At 39.0% G+C, this 19,612-nt stretch overlaps 1 protein-coding gene across 4 annotated transcripts in view; it reads right to left on the bottom strand.

The window, feature by feature from the left end:
* Positions 1–19,612, bottom strand: part of Wdr44 (WD repeat domain 44) — a 115,941-nt gene that overhangs the window by 30,337 nt on the left and 65,992 nt on the right. For all 4 annotated transcript variants that reach the window (XM_060375566.1, XM_060375564.1, XM_060375565.1 and 1 more), the window contains 2 exons: positions 19,282–19,365; positions 1,759–1,865 (listed from right to left, as the gene is read on the bottom strand). In XM_060375566.1, coding sequence (XP_060231549.1) covers positions 1,759–1,865; positions 19,282–19,365 — 191 coding nt within the window. The remainder of the gene's footprint in view (positions 1–1,758; positions 1,866–19,281; positions 19,366–19,612) is intronic.

Here is a 19,612-nt window from a genome sequence, read left to right as displayed (position 1 = left end):
TCACTAGTTAGGGGAGTGGGAAATATCTCTGACATGGACTACCTTACCCACTTTTTGATAGCTTTCCCTCATGGGACTTTTCTACCAGACTACAGGAGAGAAAGACTAACTCAATTCTCATGCAAATAGATTAGCTGGGGTGTCTGGGTAGGAGGGGTCCCCTATTCTAAGGAATAGCAGAAGGTAGAGTGAGAATGGGAAGATAGAAGGGAGGGTCTTAAGACTGAGATGTAAACTGAATTAGTTTAAAAAAAAAAAAGAAAATATGATTGCTCAAGACTTAAAGAACCAGGGCCATGTACAGAAAGCAGAAGGAAAAACTGACTTTTCTCTAACGTATTCGAAGTCCAGGTATTTCCAGTTATTTGTCGAGAGCAGCAGCTGAATAATGACTAGTCATTGTGAAATTTGTCCATTACTGTGAACATAACACAGTGACTGAGAAAATGGAGTCTGATGCTAGATTGGTTAGATTTGAATTCATCTGTTATTTATAATCTCCATGACTATAAAGAAGTTACTCAACCTATCAATATCCAGTTTTCTCACCTATAAAATGAGAATGATGATACTCACTTTATTGAGTTTTTATGAGATTAAATTAATTTATTTATGTTAATTCTTAGAAGAGAATCTGGCACAGCATAAGTACTAAATTTACTTATTAATAAAACAAATGAGAACAATAATGACAAAGGCACAGTGGGCTACAATCTCTGCAAATTAAGAAAAAAATCTATTTTTACATTATTTATTGTGTGTACATGTGCATGCCATGAGATACATATGGAATCTGTTCTGCACTTCTGTCATATAGATTATACAGATCGAACTCTGGTTGTTAGGCTTGGCAGCAAGCTCCTTTACCCCCTGAGCCAACTTGCTGTTCCCCAGTTTTGTTCTGTTGTATGTATGTGTGTGTGTGTGTGTGTGTGTGTGTGTGTGTGTGTGTGCGGTGTGTGTATATGTATGTACATGTGTATGGATATGGATGCATGCACATACCAAGGCACAAGAGTAGTGATCAAAGAACATTTTTTTGAGAGTGGCTCTATTCTTCCACCTTTGAAGCAGATCTCTCTTATTTTTTTTTCCTTTCTGCTGCTGTGCCACATACTGCAGACTAATTGGCCTGTGAACCTAAGGACAATTCTTCTTTCTCCATCTCCTACATAATCATAAAAATGCTGGCATTACAAATGCACACTACAGCATCTAGCATTTGCATGAGTTCCAAGGACTCCCATAAGACTTGCATGGCAAGCTCTTTTGCCCAATGAAACAATTTCCTGGTCCCAAATTATTTACCTAATAAAAAAAGTCTTTACAACTCTATTTTTATGGGTATTAGTGCTTCGTCTGCATGAATGTCTGTGAACTACATGTATGCCTGGTAGCTGTGAGAGCCAGAAGAGGGGGTCACATCCCCGGACAGATAGCTCTGTGCTGCCATATGAGTGCTGGGAAATGTAACATGGGTTTTCTGAAAGAGCAGCAGTGCTCTTAAGCACTATGTTATTTCTCTAATCCCTTAAAATATCCTTAAAAGTCAAAAAGTCTGACAAAAACAATATCACTAAATACTGAATCAATTCATACTTAAAACATATATTATCTTCCTTCATATTCATAAAATTAAATGACTCACTTATGGCTATAAACATTTTTATATTCACTGACACAAATTACTTCTTATAAATGACAAGCTACATTTAGAAAATATACATTAATGGATGATTCTGTCGTCATTTTACTGACCTTCATCTCTTACACTTTTAACCTTATTTATAGCACGTTCACCATATTCCTCAGCCAGATGCTTTGCTCTCTTTACTGATTTCCCAAGGAATTTCTTTAGTTGAGTCCTGAAGAAAAATAAAGAAAAACTGTATTGACACAACTAGTACAAGGTGAACTATCCACAGACAAACGGAAGAGATATCTTTTAAATCATTAATAGTAGGTATTCAAGTTCTCAAATTCCTTGTTTTAAGGAATGAACATATTCAAGTCAAAGTCCTTTAAAGAAAACATATATGATTTCTCCCAGTTAACAGTTATCATACATTCTAGAGCCACAACTTTCAAGTGTGAAGAATTGATTGACAGTAGTGGGATGGGGAAGGGCATGTTTCAGCAGATCTATGGGCCCCATCACCAGATAATCTGATTTGAAGAGCTTATAGGAAGCCACAAATATTCAGTTAAATAATTTTGAGAAGACTACTTTAGAGACTTGTCTCTAAGAACACATTTTACCAACAAAAAGAAGGGTTAAAAAAAAAGCCATTTATCTACAAAATAGAATGCATACAAGGGAAATCTAAGATGAACCCTTGTGTTTTACTTTCATTGAGGTATTCACTGTAATAAAATTTGGCTGAGGTCTCCCAAATACAACCCCAAACACAAACTAACACAAATATCAAAATCTTCCATAAACATGATATATTTATTAAATTTTTATTTTTTATATTAATTACAGTTTATTTACTTTATACTCAGCTATAGCCCCCTCTCTCATTCCCTCCCAATCCCACCCATCCTCCCTCATCTCCTCCCTGCCCTTCTCTAAGTCCACTGATAGGGGAGTCTTCCTCCCCATATTTTCTTTTCTATTAAAAAGTAAGTACAATGTCTATCAACATTTATAACGGATAAATAAATGTTGGTATAAAATATAATAAAACAAAGTCTTGTTCTTTGAACTGCTAGGCTTAGTCACCTCTTATTCACCTCATGACCTTTGCACACACAAATGTTTACTTCTGAATCAAACACTCCAGCAATGATTAATAATTTCTATTTACTTTTTAGGTCTCAAACCAAATAATCTGTCAAAAAGGGCTTCCTTGAGCCACAACATATTTTCTGGTTGTAGATTTCCACAGTACCTACTGTTTTAGTTTAAAACAATTATAAATGCAGCAGTATTTTGTGCATAATTACATTCTGAGTATCTGCCCACTCATTAAAATGAAAGGTCCATGAAGGCATGAGTGTAACTGTATTTTTTCTAGCAATCTTTTAAATTTTTTCTCATATTTTATTTTTATTGATTTATCTATTCACTTTGTATCCCAGCTGTAGCCCTTTCCCTTGTCTCCTCCCAAACCTACCTTCCCTCCCTTTTCTAAACCCATGCCCCTCCCCAAGTTTTCTGATAGGGAAGGTCTTCCTCCTCTTCCATCTAGCCCTAGCCTATCAGATCTCATCAGGACTGGCTGCTTTGTCTTCCTCTGTGGCCTGGTAAGGCTGCTCCCCACTCCAAGGGAGAAGATCAAAGAGCTAGACACTGAGTTCATGTCAGAGACAGCCCCTGTTCCCCTTCCTAAGGAACCCACTTGGAGACTGCTCTGCCATTGGCTACATCTGTGCAGGGGTTCTAGGTTATCTCCATGCATAGTACTTGTTTGGAGTTATCAGTCTCAGAAAAGACCCCTGGGCCCAGATTTTTTTGGTTCTGTTATTCTCCTTGTGGAGCTCCTGTCCCTTCCAGGTTTTCCATCTCCCTCTTCTTTCATAAGATTCCCTGAACTCTGCTCAAAGTGGCTATGAGTATCAGCATCTGCTTTGATACCCTACTAGGTAGAGTCTTTCAGAGGCCCCTGTGGTAGGCTCCCATACTGTTCCCGGTTATTTTTCCCCCTCTTATAGGATAAATATACTAAAATCTATACTCCTAAAGAAGCTAAGCAAGAAGGAAGACCCTAGAGAAGATGCTCAATCCTCACTCAGAAAGGCAAACTGGACAGTCATCAAAAGAGAACTTAAGAATGCAAACAACAATAAACCAAATAATCCAATTTAAAAATGGGGCCCAGAGCTAAACAGAGAATTATCTATAGAGGAATATCGAACGGCAGAGAAACATGTAAAGAAATGCTCAACATTCTTAGTCATCAGGGAAATGCAAATCAAAATGACCCTGAGATTTCACCTTACACTCATCAGAATGGCTAAGATAAAAAACTCATGCGAGAGACGATGTCGTGAAAGGGGAACCCTAATCCATTGCTAGTGGGAATATAAACTTGTACAACCACTTTGGAAATCAATCCTGCACTCTCTCAGAAAATTAGAAATAGTGCTACCTCAAGATCCAGCTATATACCACTCCTAGGCATATATCTGAAACATGCTCAAGTATACAACAAGGACATTTGCTCAAGCATGTTTATAGCAACTCTATTCGTCATAGCCAGAATCTGGAAACAACCCAGATGTCCCTCAACTGAGGAATAGATACAGAAATTATGGTACATTTACACAATGGAATATTACTCAGCAATTAAAAACAAGGATATCATGACATTTGTAGGCAAATGGTGGGAATTAGAAATGATCATCCTGAGTGAGGTATCCCAGAAGCAGAAAGACACACAGGGTATATACTCGCTTATAAGTGGCTATTAGACATACAATATAGAATAAACATACTAAAATCTGTACACTTAAGAAGCTAATCAAGAAGGAGGACCCTAGGTAAAATGATCAATCCTCACTCAGAAAGGCAATCAGGATAGGTATCAGAGTGTAATTGTCTTAACCACTGTACCCACAGCAACTGATTTCTATGTGTGATTCATTGAAAAAGTGTAATATATTTATCTTTGGTGCTACTGTGAAGAGATGTTCATGACTTACTTGATATACAAAAATGCAAGCTAACGATCTACAGGCATGATGTAATCCCTCTCTTGTAAGAAATGAACAAAATTAATTCTAGGGCTGTGGGTATGTATAGCTTGGTCATAGGGTGCTTGCCTAGCATGTGCCGGTGCCTAGTTTTGATTCACCAGTTTGTAAAATATATATATCAGAAATATTGATGATTCATAAATCTGGTGATTTATAGACTTTCATTTTCAATTTATATATTTCTGTTATTATTTTCAATTATCAGAAAACAGAGATGATAAACTATTTTTGTAGTGCTAGGTATTGAGCCCAGAGTCTTGTATATACTAGATGAGCATTCAACCACTGAGCTACATCTCCATCCTTATAAAACCAGTTTCTAAACCAAAATAAGGTGTCTAAAGTTATGCATAACTATGTTTATACAGTGATGCTTATTTTTTAATTGTCAATTTGACACACTCTAGAATCACCTGAAAAGGATGGTTCCATAAGGCGCTGTCTAGTCTGCGTTGGCCTGTGAGCATGTCTATAAGGGGATTATCTTGATCAACGGGAAGACTGGCTGACACCATTCCCTGGGTAGAGGATCTTGGGTCATTTAAGAATGGCAAAAGTTGCAGTCTCCAGGCAAGGAGCCTACCACAGAGGGCCTCTGAAAGACTTTACCTAGCAGTGTATCAAAGCAGATACTGAGACTCATAACCAAACCTTCAGCAAAGTGAAGGGAATCATATGAAAGAAGGGGGAGTTAGTATGACCTGGAGAGGACAGGAGCTCCACAAGGACCAAATATATCTGGGCACAGGGGTCCTTTATGAGACTGTTTCTCCAACCAAGGACCATGTATGGATAAAACCTAGAACCTCTGCTCAGATGTAGCATGAGCTACCATGGTAGCTCAGTATCCAAGTGTATCAGAACAGGGACTACTTCTGACATGAACTCAATGGTGGGCTCTTTGACCCCCCACCCCAAGGGAGAAGCAGCCTTGCTAGGCCACAGAGGAGGACACTGCAGTCAGTCCTGAAGATACCTGATAAATCAGAGTCAGATGAAAGGGGAGGAGGTCCTCCCCTATTAGTGGACTTGGAAAGGGGCAGGGAGGAGATGAGGGAGGAAGGGTGGGGTTGGGAGGGAATGAGGGAGTGGGCTACAGCTGGGATACAAAGTTAATAAACTGTAACTAATATTAAAAATAATAATAATAAAAAGAAGAGAGAAAGTAAGCTGAGCATGCTAATGTGCAGGTATTAATTCACTGCTCTCTGTTACTGTGGATGCATTATGACTAGCAGCTTCAAGTTACTGCTGTATTCCTGTGATTATAAGTTGTAAGCCAAATACACTCCCTTAAACTGCTCTTGTCAGGGTATTTTATCATATGAAAAGGAAATAAAACTAAGATGATTATTGTTTAAAAGCAAAGAAGACATTCAAATTATTGAAGATGTGACTTTGTAAAATGTAGACTTTCATGCCTATATGGCACTTAATATTCTACTCATAGTACTCTCAGGGATTTTAAAACAGGACTCACTTAGGCTCAATTATTGATTGTTCCCTCATACTTCAAAACTTGTTATGAGATTGAGCTCCAAGATGGTGGTGACCAGGACACACTGTTTCTGAATGGCAGAAAATCTGAAACTCCAAAACTGGTGAGTGGATGGGTGGCTTAAGGCAGAGCATCGACTCTGAGGCTTCCCAGGCTGGAGGGGACAACATGCGAGTTGGGGCAGATTGTTTCCAGCTCCCCAGTTGGATGTCTCCGGGATCTGAGAGTAGTGAGTTATTGATCCCCTGAACTCCCAGCTGCACCTTCCTTTGCTCAGCTTGCCCAGGCAGCAGCAGCAGCAGCAGCAGCCGGCAGTGTATAACCTGAGGTACAGGGTGCCTCCTTATTCTAATGGCCAAACAGGAGGTGCAGATCTGGAAGTAGAAAACTGTGAGCTCTCTGAGCATATAGCATACACCTGCTAGTAAGTACTCAGGCACTCTGTGCTTTCCACAATAGCCTGCCATCCAGTGCTTGTGGGCCCTCTGCACTTCCCAAACACCTGCAAGTGAATTTGTGGGTCCTCAGCGCTTTTGAAACACACCTGTGAGTGAGTGCCTTTTGGCACTCTACATTTTCCAGACATGTCTGCTAGAGAGTGCATACAGAGCCTTAGATCTGGGTGCCACTACACTAGCAGCCAGATATTAGATCCCCCCACCCCCACTGTGGACAACTTAGGGATGTCTGGGTCAGCATTCTCAACACTAAAACCCCTGTTCTATGGGTATCCCAGCTGAGTAAAAGATGATGCAGCTCAGGCATGTCTGAGTGCTTGGAGCACAATACTGATACAGGCCTGTGAACCACTGCCATTCAGGACACTTGCACATGCTCACCGCACCTGCGAAATGGGCCAACCCCACCACCTGAGCTTGAGCTCCTCCCTTACACTTCACCCTCCCAGGCAGACACACCTCTAAGCACACTCCTATGCTTCTACACTTGTGCCTGCGACCTTCCTACTTTAGCTTCATCTGAAACACCAACACGTACTCTCAAACCAATGGACCTATCTCATCTTCCTGAAGAATACTCCAGACTTCAGAGATAGATGTGCCCAGTCTGCTGGACAGACTCTAGGAACAACTAGCAAGGGCTACTGACCATCAGCCGGCCACAGGCAGGCTTAAGAACACATCCAATAAAGATCAGGACATCATGGCTTCACCAGCAACCCCCAAAATCAATGGATATTTTAATTCATCGGAAATACAGGAAAATGATTTTAAAGCTATGTTTATTGAGATATTACAGGCACATAAAAAGGAAACGAACAAATCTCTCAAACAAATAGAGACAAATATAGCCACAAAAATAGAGGCACATAAAGAGGACATGAACAAAGCTCTCAAAGAAATACAGTCAAATATAGCCACAAAACTAGAGGCAAATAAAGAGGAAATCAATAAAAAAAAATAGATGCCATCATGGAAAGACAGAAATCCATTTTTAAACAAATGAAGGAAATGGTGCAAGATATGAAAACAGAACTAGAATCAATAAAGAAAACACAGAGAAAACCCTGGAGCTGGAGAACTTAGAGAAAAGATCAGGAAAGACAAAGGTAAGCATCACCAACAGAATATAAGAGATGGAAAAGAGAATCTCAGGTCCTGATGGCACAATTGCAAAAACAGATACATCTCTCAAAGAAAAAGTAAAACCAGAAAAGTCCCAAACAAATAACATCCAAGAAGTCAGGGACACCATGAAAAGGTGAAATCTAAGAATAATAGGAATAGACCAAAAAAAAAAAAAAAAAAAAAAAAAAAAAAAAAAAAAGATCCCAGGCTCCAAAGTATAGAAAATATTTTCAAGAAAATCATAGAAGAAAATTTTCCCAACTTAAAATAAGAGATGTCCTTAAACATACAAGATGCTTACAGAACACCAAATAGACTAGACCAGAAAAAAAACTTCTCACATCACAATACAGTCAAAACACTAAATCTACAGAACAAAGAAAAAATATTAAAAGCAGCAAGGGAAAAAGGCCAAGTAACATACAAAGGCAGATGGCAGACACCAGACTTCATAACATAAACCATGAAAGCAAGAAGGGCCTGGACAGATGTCATGCAGACTCTAAGAGAACACAGATGTCAAACCAGACTATTAGACGCTGCAAAGCTTTCAATCAATATAGATGGAGAAAACAAAATACTCAATGACAAAACTAAATTTAAACAATATCTACACAGCAATCTTGCCCAACAGAAGATACTAGAAGGAAAACTCCAATCCAACGATATCAACTACACCCAAGAAAACACAGGACATAGTTAACCGCACAACAAAAAATCAAAATAAAACAAGCACTATCACACTATCACTACCAACTATACAATAAAAAGAACTAACATTCATTGGTCACTATTATCTATCAATATCAATGGAATTAACTCTCCAATAAAAGACACAGACTAACAGAATGGTTGCAGAAGCAGGATCTAACATTCTGCTGTATCCAAGAAACATACCTTTGCAACAATGAAAGACACTACCTCAGAGTAAAGAGATGGAAAAAAGTTTTTCAAGTAAGCTTACCCAGAAAAAAGCTGGAAGAGTTATCCTAATATCTAATAAAATATAGTTTCAACCAAAATTAATCAAAAAAGATAAGGAGGGACACTTCATTCTCATCAAAAGAAAAATACACCAGGAACACATCACAATTCCTGAACATCTACGCCCCAAATACAAGAGCACCAGCATTCGTAAATGAAACACTATTAAAGGTTAAATCACACATCGATCCCAACACCTTAATAGTGGGAGACATCAACACTCTACTTTTACCAAGGGACAGATCATCAAGACAGAAGCTAAAGAGGAAAATAATGACACATTACAGGGGTCCTAAATCAAATGGACCTAATAGATGTCTACAGAACTTTTCACCCACACTCAAAAGAGTATACCTTCTTAGCACTCCATGGATCCTTCTCCAAAACTGAAGATATAGACAGGAAAAAGTAAGCCTCAACATATACAAGAAGATTGAAATAATCCTATCAGACCAACATGGCCTAAAACTAGACCTCAACAACAACAGAAATAACATAAAGCCTACATACACATGGAAACTAAATCACTCTCTACTCAATGATAGCTTGGTCACAGAAGAAATAAAGAAGTTAGAGACTTCCTAGAATTCCATGAAAGTGAAGGCACAACATACCCAAACATATGGGACACAATAAAAGCAGAGATAAGAGGAAAATTCATAGCACTAAGTGCTTCCAGAAAGAAGTTTAAGACATCTCATACAAACAACTTAATGGCACACCTGAATACCCTAGAAATAAAAAAGGAAGCAGACAAAACCAAGAGGAATAGACTGCTGGAAATAATCAAACTCGGGGCTGAAATTAATACATCACAAAAAAGAGAACAACACAGAGTCAATGAAACCAAGAACTGGTTCTTTGAGAAAATCAATAAGATAGTCAAACCCTTAGCCAAACTAACTAAAAGGCAGAGAGAAACTTCCAAATTGGCAAAATCAGAAATGAAAAGGGGAACATAATGACAAACACTGAGGAAATTCAAAGAATCATTATGTCATACTTCTGTGGTCTATATGCCATAGAATTTGAAAATCTAAATGAAACGGACAATTTTCTTGACAGATTACATTTACCAAAGCTAAACCAAGATCAGGTAAATGGATTAAACAGTCCCATAGCCCAAACAAAACAGAAGCAGTCATCAAAAGTCTCCTATCCAAAAAGAGCCTAGGGCCAGATGGTTTCAGCTCAGAGTTCTACCAGACCTTCAAGGAAAAGCTGACACCAATACTCTTCAAACTATTCTACAAAATAGAAATAGAAGGAACATTACCAAACTCATTCTAGGAGGCAACATTAACCTTGATACCTAAACCACACAAAGACCTATCAAAAAAAGAGAACTTCAGATCTATCTCTCTATGAACACTGATACAAAAATACTCAATAAAATACTTGCAAACCGAATCTAAGAACACATAAAAAATATCATTCACCATGACCAAGTAGGCTTCATTCCAGGAATGCAGGTGTGATTGAATATATAGAAATCCATCTAGGTAAACAAACAGAAGGGAAAAAACAAAACAAAAAAAATCACATGAGCATCTCCTCAGATGCTGAAAAAGCTTCTGACAAAATCCAACACCCATTCATATTTAAAGTTTTAGAGAGATCAGGGATATAAGGCATATATCTAAACAGAGTAAACATAGCAAACCTATAGCCAACATCAAAGTAATTGTAGAGAAACTTAAATCAATCCCATTGAAATCAAGGACAAGGCAAGGCTGCCCACTCTTTCTGTATCTTTTCAACACAGCAGTGGAAGTCATAGACAGAGCAATAAGACAACTAAAGGAGATAGTATACTCGAGTGACCCCAAAAATTCTATCAGAGAACTCCTTCAGCTGATAAACACCTTCAGCAGAGTGGCTGCATACAACATTAACTCAAAAAAAAAAAATTGAAAGATAAAAGATGGCAGCGCTGAGAAGACACTGTGTCTGAGGAGCAGGACAGCAGTGTTGGGACAGTGATCAACAGACTGAACTCTGGGGCCTAAAACACCAGCGATTGTGATTCCCAGGTGAGATGAAATCCCAATGTGTGGAAATCAATTGGGTCCATTCTCAGGTCACCCAGCTAAAACCATAAACAATTCCCCGGGCCCAGCAGGCACTCAGTTGCCAACCCAAGGCCACATGCCCGAGTGTCCTAATGACCTTCCCAGGCTGAACTGTGGGCACCAAAATACAAGAGACTGGGATTTTCAGTCACAAAAAAAAACCCCACAGAGAAGGAAACAATCTTGACCTACCTCAGGTCACTCAGTCAGTCCCTGGATAAGGTCTCAGGGACCAGCAGGCACATTGCTGCCAGCCCAGAGGAGGGCCCTCAGCTGCCAGCCCAGAGTGGGGCACACAACTGTTAGCCCAGAGCAGGGTCCTCAGCCACCAACCCAGAGCAAGGCCCTCAGGTACCTGTCCAGAGACCTGCTGGTTGCCCGACTCACCATTCCAGACAGAACTATAGGCCCCAGGCACCAGAGACTGAGTTTCCCTGTCAGGAGAAAACACCAGAGCTAGGAAATCAGCAGGTCCGAACTTAGGGCTTTGAGCTGACACCCAAGCCCCAACCTCACAGAAAAGTTCTTGGGAAAAGTTCCTGGGTTCCTCCAGGCGCCCATTTGGCAGCTTGGAGCCACCACTCACTTACATACTCTTTACTGAACACCAGACGGAACTGTGGACCCCAAAACACCACAGACTGGGTCTCTCTGGGAGGAAACCCCACAGAGGGGGTTAAACATCTGGTCCAACCTCAGGAAACCCAGCTCTGGAAAAGCTTCTGGGTCCCTGCAGGCTCCAGGCTCTAGACTTCTACTACACGCACGAGAGCTGTGTTCACCTGCCACTGATTACCACCTGGGTACTGGGGCACAAACCTACAGAAGCCTGGGATCCACAAGATTATCCCCCAAATACTGCTCTACGGGGCAACCAGTTATCCATAACTAAAGTGACAAAACCACGGGGCTCCCAGGTTCTTCAAGAGGGCTATGCCTTGAAAAGAGTGTAAGAACAACAGCAGCAGCTAACTAAATTCAGAGCAAGAAACCCAGCAGCAGGGCAGCTGTCTCCAGGACTTCTCCAGGTGAGAGGAGAGCCCCCTTGACTAACAAAGACCAGAGTTAGCACGCAAGTCTATACGCCTGACGTGAGCTGTGGCAATGCCTGAGAAATACTGGCCATTTAGTGACCATACCCAAAAAGCTGAGGAAGCCTCCTTCAGGCAAAATCATCTTCCTGCCAAGGGATTTTCCCCACCCCAGGATTCCAGGAAGCACCAGAAACTAACACCCAACACCTAAGATAGCCTAATGGGTAGAGGCCAGTGTAAAAGTTAAAAAAAAAAAAAAAAAAAAAAAAAAACACAAAAGGCAGAGCAAAATAGCAACTCCAGAGCTTGGTTATCCAGGGACAAGCAGCCCTGGACACCCCAACATAACTGAAATTAAAGAAGATGACCATACAGTTGTGCTTCTGAAGAGGATAATAGAGGAAACAAATAAAATATATAAAGAATTTGAGGAAGAGCTTCATATGGAGAAACAAAAAACCCAGAATCTCCAAAACAATCCGGTACAACAACAGATCATCTGGAGGTATCTCCATCCCTGATCTCAAGCTGTACTACAGGGCAACAGTAATAAAAACTGCATGGTATTGGCATAGAAACAGAAAGGAGGATCAATGGAACCGCATAGAAGACCCAGAAATAATCCCACACACCTATGAATACTCGATATTTGACAAAGAAGCCAAATCCATTCAATGGAAAAAAAGACAGCATCTTCAACAAATGGTTCTGGAGCAACTGGATGTCTACATGCAGAAAAATGAAAATAGATCCATATTTATCACCCTGCACAAAACTAAAGTCAAAGTGGATCAAGGACCTCAACATAAAACCAGATACCCTAAATCAATTGGAAAAAAAAGTGGGGAACAGCCTAGAACTCATTGGCACAGGAGACAACTTCCTGAACAGAACGCCAACAGCACAGGCTCTAAGAGCAACAATCAATAAATGGGACCTCATGAAACTGAAAAGTTTCTGTAAAGCAAAGGATACCGTCATCAAAACAAAACGACTGCCTACAGATTGGGAAAGAATCTTCACTAACCCTTTATCTGACAGAGGACTAATATCCAGTATATACAAAGAACTAAAGAAGCTGAAAAGCATCAAACCAAGTAATCCAATTAAAAAATGGGGAACAGAGCTAAACAGAGAATTCTCGATAGAGGAATATCGAATGGCAGAAAAACACTTAAAGAAATGCTCATCCTCATTAGCCATCAGGGAAATGCAAATCAAAACGACCCTGAGATTTCACCTTACACCCATCAGAATGGCCAAGATGAAAAACTCAAGCGACAACACATGCTGGAGAGGTTGTGGAGAAAGGGGAACCCTCCTCCACTGCTGGTGGGAATGTAAACTGGTACAACCACTCTGGAAAGCTATCTGGCGCTTTTTAAGACAATTAGGAATAGTGTTTCCTCAAGACCCAGCTATACCACTGCTAGGTATATACCCAAAGTTCGTTCAAGTACACAAAAGGGATACTTGCTCAACCATGTTTATATCAGCTTTATTTGTAATAGCCAGAACCGGGAAACAACCCAGATGTCCATCAACGGAGGAATGGGTACAGAAATTGTGGTATTTTTACACAATGGAATACTACTCAGCAATCAAAAAGGAGGAAATCATGAAATTTGCAGGCAAATGGTGGGATCTAGAAAAGATCATTCTGAGTGAAATATCCCAGAAGGAGAAAGACAAACATGGGATATACTCACTTATATAGACCTATAAGATATGATAAACATAATGAAATCTATACACCTAAAAAAGATAATCAATTGAGCGGACATGGGGTAAGATGATCAATCCTCGTTTAGAAAGACAGATGGGATGTGCATTGAACGTATGACAGGAGTCTACTGAGCGCATCTGAAAGACTCTAACTAGCAGTGTTTTCAAAGCAAAGACTCATGACCAAAGATTTGGCAGAGTACAGGGAATCATAAGAAAGAAGGGGAGTTAGTCTGATGGGAAAAGGATAGGAGCTCCACAAGGACCAAATATATCTGGGTCTTTTCTGAGACTGACATTCAACCAAGGACCATGTATGGATATAACCTAGAACCTCCACTCAGATGTAGCCTGTGGTAGCTCAGTAACCAATTAGTTTCCCAAAGTGAGGGGAACAAGGACTATTTCTAACAGGAACTCAATGACGGGCTCTTTGGCCTCCCCACCCCCAAAGGGAGGAACAGTCCTGTTAGGCCACAGAGGAGGGCTTTGCAGCCAGTCCTGAAGATACCTGATAAAACAGGATCAGATGAATGGGGAGGGGGTGCCCCCCAATCAGTGGACTTGGAAAGGGGCACGGTGGAGATGAGGGAGGGAGGGAGGGACTGGGAGGGAATGAGGGATCGGGACACGGCTGGGATACAGAGTTAATAAAATGTAACTGATAAAAAAATAAAAAATAAAATAAAACAAAACAAAAAAAAAAGAATTTGAGGAAGAAAAAGTCAAACAGATTATGGCCATCCATAAAGAAATAAAGAAGGCTACAGACAAAGAGATTATGGCTATCCATAAAAAAACACAGGAAAATAAAGACAGATTATGGCCATCCGTAAAGAAATACAGGAAGATAAAGACAAACAGATTATGGTTATTCGTAAAGAAATACGGGAAGATGCAATCAAACATTTTGTGGCCTTTACAGAGGAAATAATTCATTCATTGAAAGACATAAAAGAAACAGAAAATTTCAAACAAACAGCTTAAGGTAAAACAGGAAAATACAATCAGATAGATGAAGAAAATCAACAAAATGGCTCAGGATCTGGATAGAATTCGAAAAATTAAAGAAAACACAAACAGAGGGAATCAAGGAGAGAAAGAATTTAGGGAAGAAAACAGAACTACCGAAGTAAGCATAACCAATAGACTACAAGAGATAGAAGAATGAATCTCAGGTGTGGATGATATAATGGAAGAAATCGATATATCTGTCAAAGAAAATGTCAAAATCAAAAAATTCTAGAAACAGACTGTTTAAGAAATCAAAGACAATATGAAAAGTAGGCTTCATCCTGGGTATGAAGGAGTGGTTCAATGTATGGAAATGCATCAATGAAATCTACCATATAAACAAACTGAAAGGAAAAGACCAAATGATAATATCCTTTGATGCTGAAAAAGCATTTGATAAAATCCAACACTCATTTATGTTTAAAGTCCTGGAGAGCTCAGGGATACAAGTCACTTACCTAAACATAGTAAAGAAAATCTATAGCAAGCCTACAGTCAACATCAAACTAAATGGAGAGAAACTTAAATCATTCCCAGTGAAATCAGGGACAAGGCAAGGCTGCTCACTCTCTCCATACCTCTTTAACATAGTGCTTGAAATCCTTGCTAGAGCAATAAAAGAATTAAAGGAGATCAAGGGGATTCAGTTCAGTAAGGAAGAAGTCAAAGTATCCTAATTTACAGATGATATGATAGTATACATGAATGAGCCCAAATATTCTACCAGGGAACTCCTTCAGCTGATAAATACCTTCAGCCAAGTGGCCGGATACCAAATCAACTAAAAAAAAAAAAAAAAAAAAAAAAAAAAAAAAAAAAAAAAAAAATCAGTAGCCCTTCTGTATACAAAAGAAAAATGGGGCTGAGAAAGAAATTAGTGAGACAATACCCTTCACAATAGACACAAAAGACATAAAGTACTTTAGTGTAACTCTAATCAAGGAAGTCAAAGACATGTATAAAAAAAACTTCCAGTCTCTGAAGAGCATCCTTGCCAGTCCACAGAGGAGGACAAGGAAGCCAGTCCTGATGTGACCTGATAGACTAGGGTCAGATGGAAGGAGAGGAGGACCATCCCTAACATTGGACTGTTGAGGGGCATAGAAGAAGAAGAGGAAGGGTGGGTGGGATTTGGAGTGGAATGGGGGAGAGGGCTACATCTGTGATACAAAGTGAATAAACTGTAATTAATAAAAATAAAAAAAAATCAATAGTCCTGTATACGAAAGACAAAAGGGCTGACAAAGAATTTAGGAAAACAAAACCCATCCACATAGCCACAAATAAAATAAAGTACAGTGGTGTGACTCTATCCAAGCAAGTGAAAGACCTGTATGATAAAACAAAATAAAAACAACAACAACAAAAAACCCTTCAAATCTTTAAAGAAAGAAATTGAAGAAGATATCAGAAGATGGAAAGATCTCCCATGCTCATGGATCAGTAGGATTAAAACAGTGAAAATGGTTATCCTACCAAAAGCAATCTACAGATTCAATTCAATTCCCATCAAAATACAAATACAATTCTTTACAGAACTTGAAAGAACAATTTTCAATTTCATATGGAAAAACAAAAAACTCAGAATTGCTAAAACAATCCTATACAATAACAGATCTTCTGGAGGTATCTCCACCCCTGATCTCAATCTGTACTACAGAGCAATAGTAATAAAAACTGCATGGAACTGGCATAGAAACAGAATGGTGAATCAATGGAATCCAATAGAAGACCCAGAAATAAATCCTCATATATCCAGATACTTGATTTTTTACAAAAAAAGCCAAAATCATGGAAAAATAGACAGCATCTTCAAAAAATGGTGCTGGTCTAAATGGATGTGTACAAGTAGAAGAATGCAAATAGATCCACATTTATCACCCTACACAAAACTAAAATCCAAGTGGATCAAATACCTCAATATAAAAGCAGACACACTAAACCTGTTAGAAGAGAAAGTGGAGAAGAGTCTTGAACTCTATGGCACAGGAGACAATTTCCTGAACAGAATACCAACAGTACAGGCTCTAACATCAACAATCAATAAATGGGACCTCATGAAATTGACAATCTTCTGTAAAGCAAAGGACACTGTTGTCAGAACAAAATGACTCCTACAGATTGGGAAAGGATCTTCACCAACCTTACCTCTGAAAGGGGGCTTATATGCAGAATATATAAAGAATACAAGAAAATAGACATCAACAAACTAAATAATCTAACTAAAAAATGGGGTACAGTACTAAACAGAGAATTCTCTATAGAATTCCCAGTGAAATCAGGGACAAGGCAAGGCTGCTCACTCTCTCCATACCTCTTTAACATAGTGCTTGAAATCCTTGCTAGAGCAATAAAAGAATTAAAGGAGATCAAGGGGATTCAGTTCAGTAAGGAAGAAGTCAAAGTATCCTAATTTACAGATGATATGATAGTATACATGAATGAGCCCAAATATCGAATGGCAGAGAACCCTCCTCCATTGCTGATGGGAATGTTAACTTGTACAACCACTTTGCAAATCAATCGGGCATTTCCCCAGACAATTGGGAATAGTGCTACCTCAAGATCCAGCTATACCACTCCTCGGCATATATCCAATAGATGCTCAAGTATACAAGGACATTTGTTCAGCCATGTTTGTAGCAGCTCTATTTGTCATAGTCAGAATGTGGAAACAACCTAGATGTCCCTCAAAGGACGAATGGATACAGAAATTGTGGTACATTTACACTACAATTACCACTCAGCTATGAAAAACAATGAAATCATGAAATTTCCAGGCAAATGGCAGGAACTCGAAAAGATCACCCTGAGTAGGTAACCCAGAAGCAGAAAGATACACATGGTATATACTCACTCATAAGTGGATATTGGCCACATAACACTGGGTAAACATACTAAACTCCTAAAGAAGCTAAACAACAAGGAAGACCCTAGAGAAAATGCTCAGTCCTCATTCAGAAGGACAAATGTGATAGACATCATAAAGTGGAGAAAACAGGGAACAGGACAGGAACCTACCACAGAGGACCTCTGAAGACTCTACTGAAGTATGGAAGCAGAGGCTGAGACTCATAGCCAAACTTTGGCCAGAGTGCAGGTAATCTTATGAAAGAAGGGAGAGATAGAAAGTCCTGGACAGGACAGGAGCTCCAAAAGGAGACCAACAGAACAAAAACAAAAACAAAAACAAAAAAACAAAAAAACCAACCAACCAAACAAACAAACAAAAAAACTGAGTCTTGTGTCCCCTTAAGAGACTGATACCCCAACCAAAGACAATGCACAGAGAAGACCTAAAACCCTAGCTCAGATGTACCACATAGACTCAGTCTCCAAGTAGGGTCCCTAATAAGGGGAACACAGGCTTTCTCTGGCATGAACTCAGTGACAGGCTTTCTGATCAACTCCCTCTGGGGGTTGCAGCCTTGCCAGGCTACAGAGGAAGACAATGCAACCAGTTATAATGAGACCTGATAGGCTATAGTCAAATAGTAGGGAAGGAAGACTTCACCTATCAGTGAACTAGGGGAGGTGCAAAGGGGGAGAAGAAGGAGTGAGGGTAGGATTGGGAAGAGACACAGCTGGGATACAAATTGAATAAATTGGAATAAATGACAATATTAAAAATTCTAAAAAAAAAAATAAAAAGAAGGGGAATAAAAAAGCTTGTTAACCAGAAAAAGTAAGAATTATGGGCCATTGTCTTTTGGCCACTGGGTGCCTTTTTGGTTGACCCCATGATTCAAGTGCAAATATTTCGACATTCTATGTGTAGCATGGTAAGAGAAAAAGCTGGAAAGAGCTCCTGTATACAAAGACTATTCTTTTATTTATGGGTCCTCTTACCATTTTCTGATTATAATTTTGCAATCAGAATATTACCCAACAGTGTGACATATCAACTTATATGTCATGGTTTGCAGGCACTGGATGAAGTGATTTAAGAAATGATGTTTGAGTCAAGAATGGGACTGAATAAAGCTGAATTTTTTTTCTCTTAAAAAAATGAGCTTTAATAGGGCATAGTGATATGCACCTGTAATTGCAATACCAAGAACAAAAAGCAGGAGGTTGTGAGTATAAGACCAGCATGAGATAGTACAGAGAGGATGATACAAAATATATTGGTCATTTCTTTTATATTAGATGCTTTAAAGGTGGCCTATACAAATATAAGAAATTCATAATCAACAGATTGAGGGTAGGGAATAGTGGTGTGGATTGGGCATTTAACATTAATTTCAAACCATGTGGAGGGAGACCACATATTCCATTTCAAAACAACTCTCTCAAGCTGAAAGAAATTATGATAAAGAAGTTACTGAAATTAAGTGTTAGCAGATAATTCTAAGCAATATTGCAAGGATTTGATCGGCTTATAAATTTTATGATAGATCAGTGTCTGCTGATGGCAATTAGTAGTGGCAACAGAACAACACTGTGATAGTGGTAATATAAGGTAATACATATTAGAAGACTTAGAATGAGTTTAACAATGGGCTGTACAGGTGATAAATCTCTTTAAAGGCCTTGCTTTACAATAATGAAAAAAGGGGGCCAAGAACATTTTTGTATTATTGTTTTTGTTTAAAAATATACCTGGCAATTTTTTTACCTGTCTAATAAACACTTAAAAAGAAGAAAAGAGATGTAGTGACACTCACGTTTTCTGTTTTAACCTTCCACCATCAGTATCTATTTGTTGTGATTGTAACTTTTCTTCATCATCTGACTGTGTGGCATCATTGCTACAAGAAGAAGAAGTGATTTTAAGAGAAATAATTTCTCTTCTCAAAATATGTTTCTATGTTTATTAAGCAGTGGCAAATCAGAATAAAAATTATCTTGATAAGTTTTATATAACTTCAAACTAATAAAGAGCTGGAGAATTAGTAAATGGCTTTCAAGATTAAAGACTAGAAAATTAAAGCAAGATGCAATGTACAAAATTGAAATGAATGCAACTTAATACTTTACGAAAATCCTACTATAAGA

This window comes from Meriones unguiculatus, chromosome X, assembly GCF_030254825.1.
Source record: "Meriones unguiculatus strain TT.TT164.6M chromosome X, Bangor_MerUng_6.1, whole genome shotgun sequence".
NCBI lineage: Eukaryota > Metazoa > Chordata > Mammalia > Rodentia > Muridae > Meriones > Meriones unguiculatus.
The sequence above is the reverse complement of the archived record's forward strand: the minus strand, read 5'-3'. Positions and strand labels throughout refer to the sequence as shown.